General features: G+C 40.9%; 1 protein-coding gene across 1 annotated transcript in view; it reads right to left on the reverse strand.

Annotated features, from left to right (window-relative positions):
- Positions 1 to 6004, reverse strand: part of Abca13 (ATP binding cassette subfamily A member 13) — a 437491-nt gene extending 431487 nt beyond the window's left edge. The window contains exon 1 of the mRNA XM_031342061.1: positions 5936 to 6004. Within this exon, the coding sequence (XP_031197921.1) occupies positions 5936 to 6004 (69 nt within the window). The remainder of the gene's footprint in view (positions 1 to 5935) is intronic.
- Positions 6005 to 18762: the final 12758 nt, after the last annotated feature.

Here is an 18762-nt window from a genome sequence, read left to right on the forward strand (position 1 = left end):
GAAAGAATGAAATGTCTACCTTTTGGTCTTCCTTCTTCTTGAGTTCCTTGTGGAATGTGGGTTGTTCTAAGGAAGAACATTTTAAAAAGAATGTTTTCGTGGTTAGGCCTAAGAGTAGATGGTTCCGAGTTAGAGACTCAGGCTGAGATTCAACCTGCTTGGGCTAGGCCAATTGAGAACTCACTAATGAAAGCATACTTGAACTTGACTGTGTGTTGAGCATAGAAGCTACTATACTGGCACTCTGATATCCTCATAGATTTCTTCAAGCCATGCCTGAAAGAGGAACATGGAAAGGGTACCATAACTCTATCTCCATATAACAAAATATTTGTGGTATCACTATGGCTTTTTAAACCAACAACACAGATGGGTGGTGGTGGCACATACCTTTAATTCCAGCACTTGGGAGACAGAGGCAGGCAGATCTTGGAGTTCAAGGCCAGCCTGGTCTACAGAGCGAGTTCCAGGACAGCCAGGGCTATACAGAGAAACCCTGTCTCGAAAAACTAAAAAAATAAATAAATACAAGGCTAGAGACATGGCTGTACATTAAAGACATATTCATTGCCATCATCAAGGACAAAATATTGAAAAATTCCAGCAATTCCTGCTAAAAGATCTAAAGGTTAAATCTTCTTGGGAACAGCATACACATGTGCAGACAAACCCAAAACACACTGACATCAAATAATGAAAATTTAAAGACATTAAACCAACAACACTGAGACTTAAGTGTAAGAGAGGTATGGAGTCTAGAATATGTGTCATGTGGTTATGCATCGAAGAGTACAGAGCAAAGAACATTTACAATACAGTTTTGTCCTTTAGTGCCTGTAGTTGAGAATTAACTATATTTAGAACCACAATGCCTGTATTAGTCAGTTCTCTGCTACAATAACAAAGTAACTGCCATAATCATGTTATAGAGGGAAAAATTAATTTGCCCCACAGTCATAGAATTTTTGGTCTATGATCAATTGACCTGTTGTTTCCAGCCTGTAGTGACACCACACATCATGGAAGGAATTTGTTGTAGAGAAAAACCACTCATAAATATCATAAGCCAGGAAGCAAAGAAGGAGAATAAAAGATCAGGGTCTCACAATCCACTTCAACAGCATGCCTGCAATGACCTAATAACTTTCCATAGCCTCTATCACTTAAAGCTGCCATAAAGTCTCACAGCATCTCCTATAGACCAAGCCTCTTCCCCCTCAGATTTTACAGAACATTCAAGATCCAATGTGCTGACCATGTATACCACATAACACTTCAATCCCAACTACTAACCAAAGTCTTCAAAAAGACTGTCCAAACTCAGAGAGCTGTGTTAGCTTTCATTAGCTGATAAATGATAGGGATCTCCTCCAGTTGGGGGCAAAGGGAAAGACGTTAGCAGGCATCATTAAGAACAGGAATCAAGATTCATGAGATCTAACAGCAGTGACCCCCAAAAAGATCAAAGGTCAGGTTGGACAGTGTTGTCATCCACAGTAAACAGGGTGGGCTCAGCCACTCCAAACTACATCAAAGCAGAGAATTATTAAAAGAAGAGGAGGAGGAGGGAGAGGAGAAGGAGGAGAAGAAGGAAGAACCAAGAAGCAACACTTGGTAAATTAGTTACTTGCCTCATTGCTATGACAAAATACTTGACAAAAGAAATTTTAAAAATCATTTATTTTGGCTTACAGTTTGGGAGAGATACAGACCACAGTGTCAGGGAAGTTAGAGAAGAAATAAGAGGCAGCTGATCACATTGCAACCCCAGTCAGGAAGTAGAGAGTGATGTAATGCTTATTACCCATTTCTTACTATCTCCTTATTTAGTCTGAGACCCCAGTCTATGGAGCCAAGCATTTAGGATGAGTCTTCCCACTTTTAGTTATCTTAATCTAGATTGCCTCCCACAAATATGCCCAGATGTTTGATTCCATGGCAATTCTAAATCCTATCAAGTTGACAATCATGATTAACCAACCAACTTGGCTAACAGCATACTTATTTTATTTTTAAAGTAATAAGTAATGAATTTAGTTGCTGTATAGTTAAGATAAGTAAAATACAAATATATAGCTTCATGCATATAAACCACGGGCTCATAAGTCCTGGATATAATAGTGCTGATGAGGTTGGTCACAATCTATCTATGGATACTCCTGAGGACAGCATTCCACTTCCATCAACATGCTCAGAATCAACAGGTCTAGGAAGTCTGCTCCAGGAAGCTAATCAAAGAACAAGATTTCCAAGATGATAAGCCTGGGACTGAAGAGAAGAACCAGTTGGTAATGTGCTTTCTATACAAGGATTAAAACCTGAGTCTGGATCCCCATCATCCACTTAATAAAGGGGGAAAAACTGCAAGGTGTCTCACACCTATGATCCTAACACAGGTATGAATAGGAGGATCCCTGGAGCTTAATGGCCAACTAGTCTCACTGAATCAATGAGCTCCAGATTTGAGACTTTGACTCAAAACCTAATGTGGGGAGCAATACAAATACACTTATGTCAGTCTCTGACACACACACACACACACACACACACACACACACACACACACACCCTACATGGACATAAACACATACACACACCATACATGCAAAAGATGTACCTTCATGCCTCAAGGAAATAGTCAAATAAATTATGTGCATCCAACAATGAACTATTGTGCAATAAAGCCATTGAATAGGAAGACTATACATCAGCTTTTAAAATGTTAGGCTTCAGTGCTTAATGAGAAAAGGGAAGTCTATGACATTAACAATCAAAAATGTATATTATATAAGCCATGGAAACAAGCATTTAAATCATTACAGTGGAATTTCATGGGATTTAAAACTGTTCCTTGTTCTTATGCTTGTAATAAATGAAAACTTGAGAATAATAAAATGAGTGGCTTTAAATATAAAATTAGACTTCTGATAAGCAATTATTCAAGGATAGTAGAATCTTAGCCATCTGTGAAGATGAACATTATTTACCTGTCATCTTTGTTTTTCTGAAATATCTATAACAAAATGCTTTTTAAAAGAACAGTGTAGGCTAGAAAAATGACTCAGTCATTAAAAATCTATATTGCTTTTCCAGAGAACTCAAATTTAGTTCCCAGAACTCACAAACTTTGACTCACAACTGTCTGTAATGCCAAATCCAGAAGACCTGATACCCTCTTCAGGCCAACATTCATATGTACACATCCATAGACAAATACACATAATTTAAAGATAAAGGATTTAGGCACACCTTTAGTCTCAGCACCTTGGGATGCAGAGGCAGGTGGATCACTGTGAGTTCAAGGCTGGTCTGGTCTACATAGTCAGCTCCAGGACAGCCAGGGCTATGTAGAGAGGCCAAAAACAAAGTGCAAAACAACAAAAACAAAAGAAACAAACAAAAATAAAAACCTTAAATAAAGGATCTATGATCATAAAAATAACCAAATGAACAAGCTTTTAATTGTGTGTAAAACAGACAAGCTTCCTTTATTATACAAATAATAAGCTGAATATACTGAATAAACATGTATTTGGAACTATCTCCACTTAGATTGATTGTCCCCTTCTGTGCCAATGCTCTATTTCCATAATGCAAAAATAAGAATTTACACATCACTATTGGAAATCAGGAAGCTAGAAAATGTAGATTAGTTTAAAGACATTCACCCAGAAGGACCTACTCTCAATGTTTCCACTGCAACTGACTAAGAGATGTGAATACATTGCCATCCTATTGCCTCTAAGGTTCTGCTCTGACCTGTCCCTGGTTCAGCAAGCTAATAGCCTAGAGCTCTCTCTAGCCTCTCATCTCAGAGCCCACAGCTCATGTCCTAGATATCCAAGGCACTAATGTCTTACATTCTGTGCTGTGATACAAATCGCTCCCACTCATCTGAGGGGCCCTGTTGTGAACATGTCAAATACATTAACCATTCTGGCCATCTCACAGGGAGGAAATCCAGCTAAAACCATTGTCTGAGTCAACTAGTAAATGCTAATGAATGTCAAAAACTGCACATTCTACACGAGTTCCTGTGTCCCTTTAGGCTCTGTTGTGTGAAGAACAGAGCCACAACAGGTGACTTTGTGCAGTTAACATCTCCCATTTGGACAAAGACATCTGTGGGAGGTAGTCCCTGAAAAGGGGGTCATATAATATTCAATTATGTATTTGGTTGGTTTTCTTAGACCTGATTATAGCCCCTGGAGCTGGTTCACACTTGTCTTGTGGACCCTGCTAGAGACTATATAAATGTATTAAGCAGATACTGTATTACTGCTTTTACTAATCCGACTAAAGATGTATTTTTATTGTCATAATCATGAGTTTTTTTAAGGCAGTACCTCCTATAACTCAAACTGACTTTGAACTCGCTATGTAGCAGACAATCACCCTGAACTCCTTTATCTTCCTGCCTCTACTTCCAAAGTACTAGAATTCCAGATATGTGGCACCACACCTGTCTCAGCCGAGGTTTTCTGGATACCTCTTGTGTGGCAGGTGATACTCTAGAAGCTGTGTACATATGGTAAACAACTGGGAAATTTTTCTACTCTCCTTGGTAGTGCACTCTAACACAGGACCCACAGGCAAGCAATGAACAAGTAACTCTGCAGCATACCCTTATAGAAGATAAATACTGGAGAGGAAAAGGAGATGGTGAAGGATGAGGTACAGAGGTCTACACTTTAAACAAGCAATCACCAAACAGATAAATGTATGAGCAGAATAATTCTGTTGAGGATGGTGCCCCACAGCAAGGATTGCCTTGCTACCTCTAAGGAGTGGGGGAGTCTGGGTGCCACTCATCATTTAGTCACTAAGCTATTGAAGTTAAGGAATTCACATACTCAAAAGGAAAAGAACAATGTGTTCATAGGAAGCTGGCCTCCTCTGCAACACTGCTTTGCCAAATGATAGGTATAGATCCCAAAACTTACATGTTAATGAAACCCACCGTTCATAAAAGGAAAAACATATTACAAAGAACACATTCATAGTTCATCAGAAACCTGTGTCTCACTTGCTCATCTCTGATATTAAAACCTTCATAAATCAAATTCCCAACTATATTCTTCTGATTCTCAAGACTCATGACAGAGAACTGCTCCTTTAAAAATTTGCTCTATCATGAGAAGAATGGAAAGATGGTCTGCTGAGGGAGTAAACCAAATGAAATTCAGTTGTCATGACAGGCAGGCCCATTGCCTAAGGAGACATCTCTACTGCTGAGCCTTACCCAGGAGCATCAGGAATAAAGGACTGTTTGACACAACTATGCTTTAATAAAATCCACATTTAGGGGATTTTTTAAACGAAGATATTAGCATAAGCTTGGTTTGTATAACTCCAATCTGTTCAGGAAATCCTAGCTGTTCTAAACTAAATTGGTTATGCGGACAGGAGGGATGGAGATATGAATTAACACTAAGAGAGGACATCACAGACTAACACTGAGGAGTGTGTGGTTTGAAGCCCATTTATGTTCTTAGTCCTTGGGCTTTAGAGTTAGCATCCATAATATTATGTTTATGCTTCTTTATGCATTAAACCTTTCTGATGCTTTGTTTCTTAAGCCTGAAGGTTTACAGGTCAGCTGTTTTATATATATGTATATATGTATATATATGTATATATATATATGTATATATATATACATATATATGTCAACTGCCCCAAAAGCCAATTCTTCCAGATCTGCTTGTCACTTTATTTCTAAATAACCCTTGTCCGATAAGATTCAATCAGCAATAAACTTTCCATGAGAGTTCAGCAACATTGGCCCATAGGGTAGGCTCTGATGGGAAATTAACCTGCAGTCTAGGCCCCCAGTGGATTTTGTACCTTCTAAGAATCAGGGGATTCCAGATCAGACCCTGATCCCTATCCCATTCCTCCCTCCCAAAACCCTCTGAAAGCACATGACACTTACTGGGTGTCGGAGTCTGCAGAGCCAGTTCTTCCAGAGCAGGGCTTGAAACTGGCGCCCTGCATGCCCCATACTGGCTGCTCCCTGCCTCAGTTCAGGAAGTCAGCTTGCAGGGTCATTGCTTATATACCAGTCTTCAGCAGAAGCCCGCTGCCTATTAGCCAACTCTAACAAAAGTGGGTGATGCAAGACAGATTACTGGTGACTTGAATAAGGCAGGCATCAAATGTCCCCTGGTGCTCTGCCTCTGCTGAGAAATCTTAGCTTCTCACTACTTGTGTGGTGTTAGGGAGGGTTGGGCTGGCTCTAAGAGACTGCCCTCCCCTGGACATAAAGAAGGAGCATGCCCATTATTTCCCAGACCCCACACAATGGCATGTGCATGAGAGGCAAGGGCCACGTTTTCCACTGACCTCCCTGATGTAAGTAAGTGGTGGAGCTCTGTTTTTCTCCTCTTTCCTAAATTGTCAAGTATTGTATTAATTTACCAAGATATTTACATTTTGGTAATCCCACAGCAGACACCTGGGAAAGAAAAGGGTTTGGGGGGTGGCTGGAGCTCATTTTGCTACTTTGCCTAACTGCATTCTCTGCCCTCAACTCCTCTCTACCAGGAGGGCTAGGATAAAATATTCAGAGCTCAAGCAAAGAGCAAGTTACTCACAGAAAGTGCATATAAGCACAACATGCCTGAGGCTACTCCTGAGCCCCATATGATCTCTTTCTCTCCCCCCCACCCCGTGTGTGTGTGTGTGTGTGTGTGTGTGTGTGTGTGTGTGTGTGCGTGTGTGCAGGTGCCATTTCTCAGGAATGCCAGGCACCTTATTCTTGAGACAGGGCCTTTGGTTAGCACTATGCTAGGTGGACTAGTTAGGAAGTTTTGGGATTCACCTGTCACCTGTCACTCCCCAGTGCTGGGATCACAAGTTTGTGCCACAATGCCCAACTTTGTATATGGGTTCATGAACTTCAACTCAGGTTCTCAGGCTTATGTGGCACTGCTGAACTACTTGTGCTTCTTTAGCTGAGAGCCATTGATTGCTCCATTGTCACAGAGGCCAGGCGCTCCTCACTTCCTGTGGCCCCTGGTTGTGGCCAGGACATCAGGCAACACAATACTGTGGCCTTCCATTTCATAAAGCAGTTTTCACAAGCTCTGGCTCTTCTATAAAATATCTTTTGCAACAGGAAACAATGACCCATTGGTGTCAGCAAAGGAGCTATTCTATCATCTAAAAAAACATTAATTTCTTATTATCTATTACATAAGTGGCAGAGGGAGATTGAAAGCCTTTATATAGCACAGTGGAGCCGAGTGTAGTTAAGTAGGTCCTCCTGATCCCCTCGGGGCATCTTTCCTAGACCTTGCCTCCTCAATGGCCTGCAGGTTTATCCAAGCAGTTTGACTGTGGCTTTCTTTGCAGATTATACTTAGATTTCTATATATCACATATGGCTGCCATGTTTGTTTGTTGTTTATTTGTTTATTTGTTTAATATAAGGAAGTATCTGAGCCTCGAGACATTTATGACAGGAGTTTCTATGCTCCTGCAACCAGCATTATACCAGGACTACAACTATGTACTGAGAGATTTCAGGAAAGGTACTATTAGACTTCTCAGAGAAACACAGAGTAAGTGATGATAGGTTGGCAGAATTGGCTCATACACTTGTGGGGTGGGGGTGAAGACTCAGATTAAAGATGATCCAGCAGGTGAGAGACACAGAGAGATATTGGTGCAGTTCTTGGTCCAGGGCCAACAGGCTCAAGTCCAAGGGAGATGCTGCGTATGGTGGCTCACAGCTGTAATCTTATTTGAAAAAAATGAAAGGGGAAAATGCCTGTGAATTCCAGAACAGTCTGAACAGAATAGGTCCTCGTCTCAAAAAACAACAAAGAAAAATAAATAAAAATAATAAAAAATAAAAACAAAATGGAGGAGGAGCAGCAGAGGAAAAAGTAGGAGGGTGAACAAGAGGAAGAGATGCATAGGAAAAGGAGGAAGAACAGGGGTAGGAATAGAAGGAGGAGCAGGAGGAGGAGCAGAGGGAGGAGAAGCTGGGAGAGAAGGAGCAGGAAGAATAGGAACAAAAGGAGAAGTGGAGGGGAACAGGGAAAAGAGGAGGATTAGGAGGAGCAAGGGAAGGAGGAGGAGTAGAAGGAGGATCAGAGAGAGGAGGAGTAGGGGAAGATGAAGGACCAGGAGGAAGAGCAGGAGGAATAGGAGCAGGGGCAGGAGGAGCAGGGGCAGGAGGAGCAGGGAGAGGAGAAGCAGGGGCAGGAGGAGCAGGGGCAGGAGGAGCAGGGAGAGGAGAAGCAGGGGCAGGAGGAGCAGGGGCAGGAGGAGCAGGGAGAGGAGAAGGAGTAAGCAGAGCAGGGGCAGGAGGAGGAGTGGGAAAGAAAGATGAGAAATGCCAGAAAAACTGATATTTCTGATATCAATAAAAAGGCTATGTTCTAGCTTTATTACAATCAGATAAGAGGAATTATTTTAGACAGAAAAACAACTTTTCTTCCTAGTTATTTTTTGATTGATAGGTTAAGATACACACACCTCAGAAGGTTCATCTACTGCATTCAGTCAACCTACTGAAGTGTTCATCTCATCTAATCATCCCACAGATACTCTCAGAATAATATCTGATCATGTCTAATCAGGTTGGATATATAGAAATTAGCCACAGCATGTCAACATATCTTAAATCAGGCATCATTTCCAACTAAAGGCAAGATTCTATCTGATGTGACTGGACTATTATGCCTACTATTATAAACATACTAGTCCCCTTGCCAGACAGAGTTTGCTGTGGCATAGTTTTCTTTTTTTCTCAACATTCCATGACTTAAATAGTATGATACGGCTACATCTCATGTTGTACAATAAAGTGAAAAGGATGGAAAAAGCAAGTATATGTGACATATAGACTCTAAAAAGTAAGTAATCATTTTATGATATTCCATAACTTAAATACTACAATGTAACCTAATCTCATGTTACAAGAGGAGGTGGTAAGATTGGCAAGAGAAAAGATCTCTTTTTCCCTATGCACACAGCAAGTTCCTAACTAAATAGAACAGTAGCAGCAGCAGCCCTGTCTGGATTGGACTGGAGTTTTCCACACACTTTAATCACAGAGAATGGTAATAGTGAGAGATGCCTGAGGAGCTCTCTCTATTCCAGACAACCTATTTGTTACCTGAATTATGGAATACTTTAACTTTGTCATTATGCTACCATAACAACACTTACCTTGTCTCTGGCAGTTGACACACTTGGCCTGTGCCATTTTGGAATCTAGTCACTCCCACTGCATTTATGTTTGTCCATCTGAGTGGCTATGATTCCCACTGGCCTACAAAACAATAGCAATCACAGAACTCTCAGGGATGCTGTGGCTCCTCTCCCAAAATATAGTTCTCATAATGATGGTAGGAGGTATTTCTGCTGTGCATTCCCAGGTAAGTAGGGATTAAATGACAAACCATTCAATATTTCAATCTCCTTAAACTTTTAAATATCTCCTTTTATGTTAAACCAAGGCAGATCTACCATTTATAGTTTACTCAAGGTGGATATTGTTTGGTCCATGTTTCAGCCAACCAACCAACTCTTTTTTTTTTTTTTTCTAGCCAACTCTTGAGAGCCTTTCCCCAACTCTGAGCTATTAAGTGTAAGGTGTCTGTTCTGAGACCTCATATTGATAAATTTGGTGATGTGCCTAAGTTTGTCTTCTTTCCGGTTATTCTGTGGCCATGATGTCTCTCTGCAAACATGTCACCTGGATCTCTGTCTGAATAGAATGAAAAATCTAAGCAGTTGTTGGTCTAGAGGGAAAGAGGAAAGGTAAAGTGTGGCTGCTGGAGCTCAGGGGTACAACCTCAAGGAAGGCCATGGTAGTGTCTTTAAGAAACCCAGAGTTAATCCATTTAGAGGTCAGAGGAGATGCCACTTTTACTAAAATGAGAGTGATGTCATTCACCAACAAAGAACACAATCACAGGTAAGGAGCCCAGTGTCCCCAGGCTCATCAAGTCCCCATTACCACTAAATGACTAAAGTAAAAAGTCCTACTGCTTTAGTCATTGTTCACACTTTCACAGCAAGATAAGAGTTCACCTTACACTGTGCTTCAGCTGGTTTCAGGGTGATGTTGTGGATTTGATTCTCAGCAATTCCTGTGTAAAGAGAAGAGGCAGTCTCTACAAAGGAAGAGAAGAGGCTTTTAAAACACATAACACTGGAGCTCAGAGTATAATCCTTAAATCCACTCATGTCTTTTTCTGTTTTGTGCAGTGACATTTTGAAACAACCCAGTAATATTTGTGTTCTCATAAGTTTGATGAAAGGAATGGGAAGTGTAAAATACAGCCACTCAGACCCTCTTTGCTTATAAGCTGTTTGGTGAAGAATACCTAATGGGAATCCCTGCCCTGTAGCTAGATCATATCATGAACTATAGATATTCTCTTCACTATTGGAAATGGAGTTATTAACACTTTAGAAATATACTCAAATCAGAGAGCCAATTTTAGAAACCCAAATATGTATTCAGAAATTTCATCCCTAAAATTCTATTTCTCTACAACTATACTCAATATAAAAATATATTACCCAGAGTTTTCAGGAAGTATGAGCTTGTATAAGGTATATTAGTATCTACATCAAAGCTTGTACAATGTATCTTTGTCTGCTGTCTACACCTACATAAGTTATAGATACTATATAATCAATATACAATAGAAGATAGGTCAATAGATGATAATGATAATGATAGATAATAAATGATAGATACATAGAGAGAGAGAGAGGGAGAGAGAGAGAGAGAGAGAGAGAGAGAGAGAGAGAGAGAGAGAGAGAGAGAGAGAGAGAGAGAGAGAGAGATAGGCAGATGAGAGTGACAGTAATTTTTAATTGTCAACACTTGACATGGTCTAGAATCACCTGGAAAGAGAGCCTCAATGAAGGATTATTTAGATTATGTAGACATTTGGAGTATCTGTAGGAGATCATTTTAATCACATTAATCGAACTAAGAAGACCCACTCACTACTAGTGTCTCTATTCTCTGGGGAGGGGATAGAGTAGAGAAAGCAAGCTAAGTACTAGCATGAACACATTAACTTGTTTCTCTCTGCTCTTGACTGTAGATAGAATAGGCCCAACTATTTCAAATACACTTTGACTTTCCTGGATGATGGTGTTTCATGGTAAGCCCACCAGAGACCACCAATGCAGACACTCTTAAAGCCAAAAAGAAAGTCTTTATTTGCAGCCAATGGTTGCATGGGAAACTTTACCAAATCATGCAGGTCTGAGTTTTATAGTCCTTTGGTTTTTATGCATGAAAGCCACATCCTTGTTGTCACACTTCAGTTACCAAGAAGTGGAACTATAAAAGCCAAAAAACAAAGTTAGTATATTAGGGACATTCCTGGAACTATGGACTGGGTCTTTGATAGACTAGGTCTTTGTTCACATTTTGGTAGGTATTGAGTGCCTACATGCTGGGTTTTAAGGTCAGACTGGTGCCTCTAACATGGCATGAGTTGTTCTAAGGTCTGGAGGCATGTTACAATAGACTGTGATCTGAAATTGCAAATCAAATAAGCACTTTCTCCCTTAAGTTGCTTTTGTCAGTGTTTTATCACAGAAAAAGAAGATATGAAACTAAAAACATATGGGCCAGCAGGTAAATGATATTGATGACTGTGGATAAATTGATTTATTCTTAGGATTTCTCAAACAATTATTGAATCAGGCATGTCTCAAGAGCTGCAGGGTGAGTCATTAAGAATAGATGTAGATGTGGGAATAGATCTAATAGCATAGGTCCCATCTGAAAGCCAGAAAGCCCCATCAAACTCCACAAAGAACCAACATTTTACCTTAGTACCAAAGAGCACTAGTAAGTTTAGAAGCCACCAGGCAGAAGAAATTCTGTTCTGTTGAGAGGATGGTAAGGCTTTTTTTTTTTTTTAATTCAAGCCTTTATCTAATTGGATGGCATTGGTCCATACAAGCCAGAGAAATTTTTTACATCTGGTCTACTGACTCAAATGTTAAGATGCATCCAAACACTCTCACAGGCATACCAGAATGGTATGGAAGAAGTATCCATACCCTGTGGCTGAGTTGAGTTAATACATACCATTAGTCATCAGAAATCCCCTGAGTTTGGAATTTGCTTTATAATTGTCCTAACCAGGAGAGATTACTTTTAAGATTCAGAAAGGGAATTTTAGCATTATGTTTTTCATAAGATGAGAATATAAATCGCTGGTTATCAGGGCTGTGGAAGATAGGAATAGGGGAAATCCATGATGTACCCATGATGTAAGGTTCCCTTTGGAATGATGGACATGATTTTGGAATTAAATAGAAGTATAGGTTAAATAATGCACCAAACAATGCATAGTTGCTCATTTTAAAATAGTTGATTTTATGTTTTCCCAATTCTCTCTCCTAAGTCATTTAGACAAGATTATTACAACCTGAACAAAGGCAGCCACTGGGTATATCTGCACTTTAGAACCTAAGAATTTGGACCCTGTTTGTTGTTTAGCTTGTGCTTAGCCACTCTGTAAATTGCTGTACCAAAATTGCTGTGTAAATTTCTTGTGAAAGCTAGACAGTCCCTCAACATTCTGTTCAGAAAAGCTGAGACAAAACCATCTCCCAGGAATTAATTAATTATAAATTGACAGTCTTCTCCCCAGAGTCTCATGCACTGCCTTACACATCTATCATTGATAAGTATTTCCATAAATGTTTCATAGTCCTTACTATTGTGTTTTAATAGCATTAACAATGCTGCTCTATGCCCAGACAGTTAGGTGATGGACTTGTAGACCAGGTTAAGTACTTTTTGTTGTGAGGTATCCACCAAAGAAGGCTACTTGAACATGGGTTTAAGCCGATAGAAAGTCTTTGTAAGCCAGCTAGCAACTAGACTGGGAATTTGGGATTGCTGTGTAGCCCTAAGCCTTTCTCAAGGTAACCTTTTAAAGCACAAAAACCATATCCTGGGTTGACATGCTTGAGTAAAGTGGGACCACAGACACAAAAAAAGCAAGATTAATACATTTAGTGACTTTCCCAGAACTACAGACTTTGATGGATCAGGTCTTTGTTTTCATTTTGGCAGGTCGTGCTGTCTACACACTGAGTTTCATGGCCTGGATGCAATTTCCATCATGGTGTCAGTTGTGCTAAAGTCTCGGGGCCTGTCGCATTTTTCCCACCCACTATCCCTTTCCTCAGGATCCCAAAGACCCATAAGGAAGCCACAAACTTCAAATGATAATGATGATGATGTAGGAGTAATTGATGTTGGGGAAAAAAAGACATAAGACCATTGTGCTCCTTTTACTCAACTGTAGAGAGGCAGGTCATCAGTAAGGGACATTCCAGTGCCTGTTCCTGAAATGCAGACCAAGAGTGGGCCAGATGGGTCACTCTTGTCTCAGAAAGGGAAGACAGAAGTCATCACTTCCAAGTCCATATGCTCAAAGTGAGCAGTGGAGGGGACAATGGCACAAAAGATGGAGGGAACATACAATAGGGGCCTTCTACCTTGGTGAGCAGAGAAAAGCATTCTAGTGCTGAACCAAGGTTAGCGAGCATCATCAGCCTACCCCACAGACATTAGGCTGCCCTTGTCTCCCTCCCTCCCAATAATACTCTCCCTCCTCACTTTCCTCCCTCCCAATTATTACTCCTATCCTCTTTCAACTAGGGTCTAAAAGGGAATAATATTTGTCCATAGGAGATTATCCAGTCCATGCTTTCTCAGCTACTCCTAATCCCCACCACCAATAATACACTCTAAAATCAGCAGAAAGGAGCCTCTTCAGTACCCAAGAAGAAGGAAATGAAAACTCCAACAGGGATTTGGGCTGTGGGGTGGGGTACAAAGTACTGAGGGTAGTGTTAATTGGCAGGAAGAGACAAGAAACCCAGGATAAAGTAGCAGTGAGACATAGGCATGGGAATGCCAGGCAAGGGTAGGATTTCTAAGCAAAGAAAAGATTCTGGTACCAGACACAGCTCTGAAAGATTTCTCAGGTCAGCCTGCGGTTATGCAGGTGCGTGTGCTAACCCTGGCCTCATTGTGCTAATCAGCACACCTGTGCAGTTAACAGGTCTGGTGACATAAGCAGCAGCTAAAATAGGCAACTTCTCACAATGCTACCTGCTCCTAGATTCTCCCACTACAAAACCACCTTGCCTGGAAAGTGATGTCTCTGTAATAAATGGCTGCATCACATTGGCTCAATAGAATATTACCTCTAGCTACCAAAATAATTATTTGCTCCACATTTTTCTATTCAGTAGAAATCAGGTTCAGAATTACTTAGAAGAGCAACTATAGTCAGGACAATCAGAAAAGGAAACCACGAGAACAAACTCATCAGCCAGCACAGTAGTTCAACAGGGACTATAAAATGGGAAGTTTCTTATGAAACCTCTTTCACAATGAAAAGCCAGGAAAGTGCTATGGGCTGAACTCTGTTCCTCCAAGTGTTGTAGCTGTGACCTCTCCCCCAACGTGTTTGTAGGTGTGGTCTTTGGGGAAGTAATTAAAGTTAAATGGAATTATCAATGTGGGATCCTAATTCAGCAATACTAGTGTGCTGGCTAGTTTTATGTTAACTTAACACAACCTATAGTCATCTGAGATGAGGGAACCTCAATTGAGAAAATGCCTCCAATAAGATCTAGATGTAAGGCATTTTCTTAATTAGTGATTGATGGAGAGGACCCAGCCCATGGTGGGTGATGCTATCCCTGGGCTGGTGGTCCTGGGTTCTATAAGAAAACAGGCTGAGCAAGTCATGATAAGCAAGTCAGTAAGCAGCCCCCCTCCATGGCTTCTGCAACAGTTCCTGCCTCCAGGTTCCTGCCCTGTTTGAGTTCCTATTCTGATTATGTTTAATGATAAACTGTTACAGAAGCCAAATAAGCTCTTCCTTCCACAAGTTGCTTCATGCATAGTATTTTTGTCATGGCAATAGAATCCCTCGGAAAATCAGTGTTCATACAAGAAGGAAGAGACAACAGACATGTGTGGCCAGATGAAAAGCCACACAAGGACAGCAAAAATGCAGGCTTCTACGAGGTATTCTAGAAAGACATACTTACTAGAAATAACTCTCATGGAAAGGACATTGGGCTTTGCCCACCAGAACTGATAAAAATAAATGAATTTATCTTGTTGAAGACACCTGGTCTGTAGTCTTCGACTGTGGCAATCTAAGCATTCTAACCCCTAGCACTGACAGGAAGAAAAGGGAACCTGCTTTAGCTTGCCAAAACTAACTTAGAGAGAGAGAGAAAAAAAAAGGCTTTATTTGACTCACATGTCCCAGTCCATCATCAAGGGAAACCATGCCAGAAACATGAAGCAGGAACTGAAGCAGAGACCATGAAAGAGTGCTGCTTACTGACTTGCTCCCTCCCGCCTGTAGTGAGGCCCAGGATGTAGTCCAGGGTTCGCCAAATTCATTCCCTGACACAAAGAATTGAGCAACTGGGGAAAACAGAAAACCAAGCTGAGGAGAAATGGTCAGTGACAGGATTATCCCTTCAAAATCAGAGGCATAAATAAATAAATAAATAATAATCAGAAACTGGCTTGAGTACCTTATAGGCCCAGTGGGTCCTCCCATTTCTCCTATTGGTCTTGCTTAAAACCTGTCCCCTAGGCTCCTCCACCTCTGCTCCTCAATGTCTTCTGCAGGAAAAGAAGCCACCATCTCAGAAAGGCTGTTTGAAACAAACAAGGGGATGATAGCAATATGTCCAACGTTGGTCTCAAGAGTGATGAATCCCAGTCAGCTACTGGGGTGACTAGAAAAAGTATGAAGTCCCTAAAATAGGTTCTAGAAAAGGAGAGAGAGAAGAGATTTAACCACCATTTGATTTGAGGCTGAAATAACAGTGGGCCTGTCTCTCAGATAGCTAGACACTGCAGTATTGAGTTGAGCCAAGGTCATGATATCCAATATCTGAGCTACCTTTTTCCAAACACTGGATTTGCCCTAAGAACCACTCCTTATTAAAAGCAAACAAACTCTAAGAGGTGCTGAAAGCCTCATTTGCTGAGGTCACTAGGCACACTCTACGTGATGGGCTCTGCTTTGTTTCAGTCCAGGTGATCCCAAAAGCCAAAGTTGAGACATTTCCAATTATCAGCTATTCACCCAAACTGACAGATGCATAGAGGAGGCAGAAAACCACCAAATCTTTAGCCTACAGTGCAAATGGTCAAGGGTATACTTGGAGTATCCCAGTAGACAAGATTTATCTGCCTCATTCTGGAACCTATCTACCTATCAATTCAGAAAGTCTTCAAGTGTCAATTACTCCCAGAAACTCTAAAGAAACAATGAGAATTATGTGCTTTCTCACCCAAGAGGGAAGAACTAGGGTGCCATTACAATCACAGCCTCGATACTGTCTTAGCATCCCCATGAGACCATCACAAGCCAGGCCTACCAGGCCATTATCAGCCACAGCTGACAGGCAGGATTGGGTTCCCTGCCTCACAGGTTTGCCTCTGGTGCTTGTTACATTCTTATCCGCTCCCAGGATGAGCAGGCAGGTGGCCTTTTGAGGGAACAACTCATGGTTATACAAACTTAACACTTGTGGCTTAGCCCTGAGTCTAGTGTTACATAGTAAGTTACATGCAGCTTGTGGGTCCTTTTAGACTCAGCCCACAAAGTTTCAGACACATGCTGGACCTGCATTCAGGATGCTACTGCCTTACAACTACTTTGACCATTTTTCAACAGGAACTGGCTCTTCCTATCTTCCTTCCCTGTTACACCTCATTAAACAACTGTGAAGCCAAGGATCCAAGGTCACAGCAAGCACCTGTAACGTAGAAAGCAGTCACCAAGAAGATGGATCCTCAATGAAGAGAGGTCTGAAAGCCATTCCTGGTCTGGTATCAGGTATAACAATATCCTCTGCTCTCTGGGGATGCCCTGGCTGTAGCAACAAGACCAGGGGCAGAAAGGCAACATCAGGAAAGCAGAAACTAGATCATATATACCCACTCTTACATACGGAAAGCCAGAAAATACAATCATTATTCCAGGGTCTCAGAGTGGCTTCTGCTCTCCCTAATGTGCTACCTGGTGCTCCTGGGTCCCTCCCTGGTGGTGCTTTCTTTGTTGACAGCGTTTGGCAAAAATTGTGACTTGCTTGGAAAACAGAGGAAGCTGCAATGGTCTCTTAAGCTTCACCCAGAAAGAAACGGGTCCATCTAGCTCTCAACCCAAGCTGGGATCTACTTCCAGCCACAGGGACTTTCCACCCAGTTAATTTACTCATTTCCCACTAGAGACCATTTTTCTCATAAAAATTTTAATGATAAATATCAACTGTTCCTTTAAGGCCCAAGAATTGAAGGGATTCCCAACTGATCAGGGATCAGCTCCAAAGTGACCTCCAGAGGTCTTACCACCAACATGAGTACCTGAGCCCTCTCATTACTTAGCATGAAAGGGAGGGGGCTCCATCTATACCTTAGCTGGGGCTGGTCCATAGCCCTCTGTACACAGGTCCTGCCAGAAGAAAGCTGGTCTCACAGGAGTGCTATCTCTCTCCAGGGCTCAGAGGTGAGATCACCACTTTCTCTCCAATAACTATCCAAAGTGGGACCAGCCAGGAGTGCACAGGACACAGGAACAGTGGAGCAACTGGGACAGGGTCCTTCTGGTTGCCATCTGCACTCAGGCTGTTCCACAGCCCTCCACACCCAAACCCTGCTCAGGAGAGAGCTGGCCTTGCCAGGGGTGATGACACACTTACAGGCCCACAGGAGGGACAAGCTCCAGCCAGAGACAACAAGAGCAACAAACACCAGAGACAACCAGATGGTGAAAGGCAAGTGTAAGAACCTTACCAACAGAAACCAAGGTTACTGGCATCATCAGAACCCAGTTCTCCCACCACAGCAAGTCCTGGATATACGAACACACCAAAAAAGCAAGATTTAGATTTAAAAATCACATCTCACGATGTTGATAGAGGATTTCAAGAAGGACATAAATAACTCCTTTAAAGAAATACAGGAGAGCTTTCACAACAATTGAATGCCTACATTATAGCAGTCTGCAATTTTTATACTTTTATGTTGTGAGACCCATAAATTTTGATTTTGTTACTATGAATTATAATTCAGCATTGGCAGTATTTACTTTATTACTCAAGTTCTTTTTTTTTTACTTATATTTCACCTGTGGGAAAATCATTCGAGCTATTCTTTCTTTTTCCCTAATACATCCTGTGATTCTTTTATTCTCAGAAATGTAGTTATTTATACTTAAAACACCCCCCAAACAAAAATCTCCAACTTTCATCAGGGTTTATAAATTCAAACAGAAAAATCCATTAATTGCTTTGATAAAATTATATTCCATTTATGTTATGGCATCCTTGTGACAGTCATTGGGTCTTTCTCAAGCATTCTTTCTACTTCTTTTAATAGTCATGCAAGGTAATAATAAGCATGATATATGGGTAAGAAAGTAGTTATAGTCCCTTTAAATACTTCTTTGAGTATTGTCATAGTTCCACTGAGCTATTTATACTTTAACTTGTACCACAGAAGAGAAAATTTTTTGCATGTTATTATTATAAATTAATGAATTCTGAATTTGTTATAAATCAGTGATATTATAAATTAATATTTTTATTATATACCATATGGTAACTAATAATTCCAAAAAGAAACAAAGAACAAAATAACAGAAGTCCTTCATTATCTGTAATTGTGTTTAAATATCAATGGATTAAATTTTCAATTCAAGAGCAAAT

The sequence above is a fragment of the Mastomys coucha genome, unplaced genomic scaffold (assembly GCF_008632895.1).
Source record: "Mastomys coucha isolate ucsf_1 unplaced genomic scaffold, UCSF_Mcou_1 pScaffold22, whole genome shotgun sequence".
NCBI lineage: Eukaryota > Metazoa > Chordata > Mammalia > Rodentia > Muridae > Mastomys > Mastomys coucha.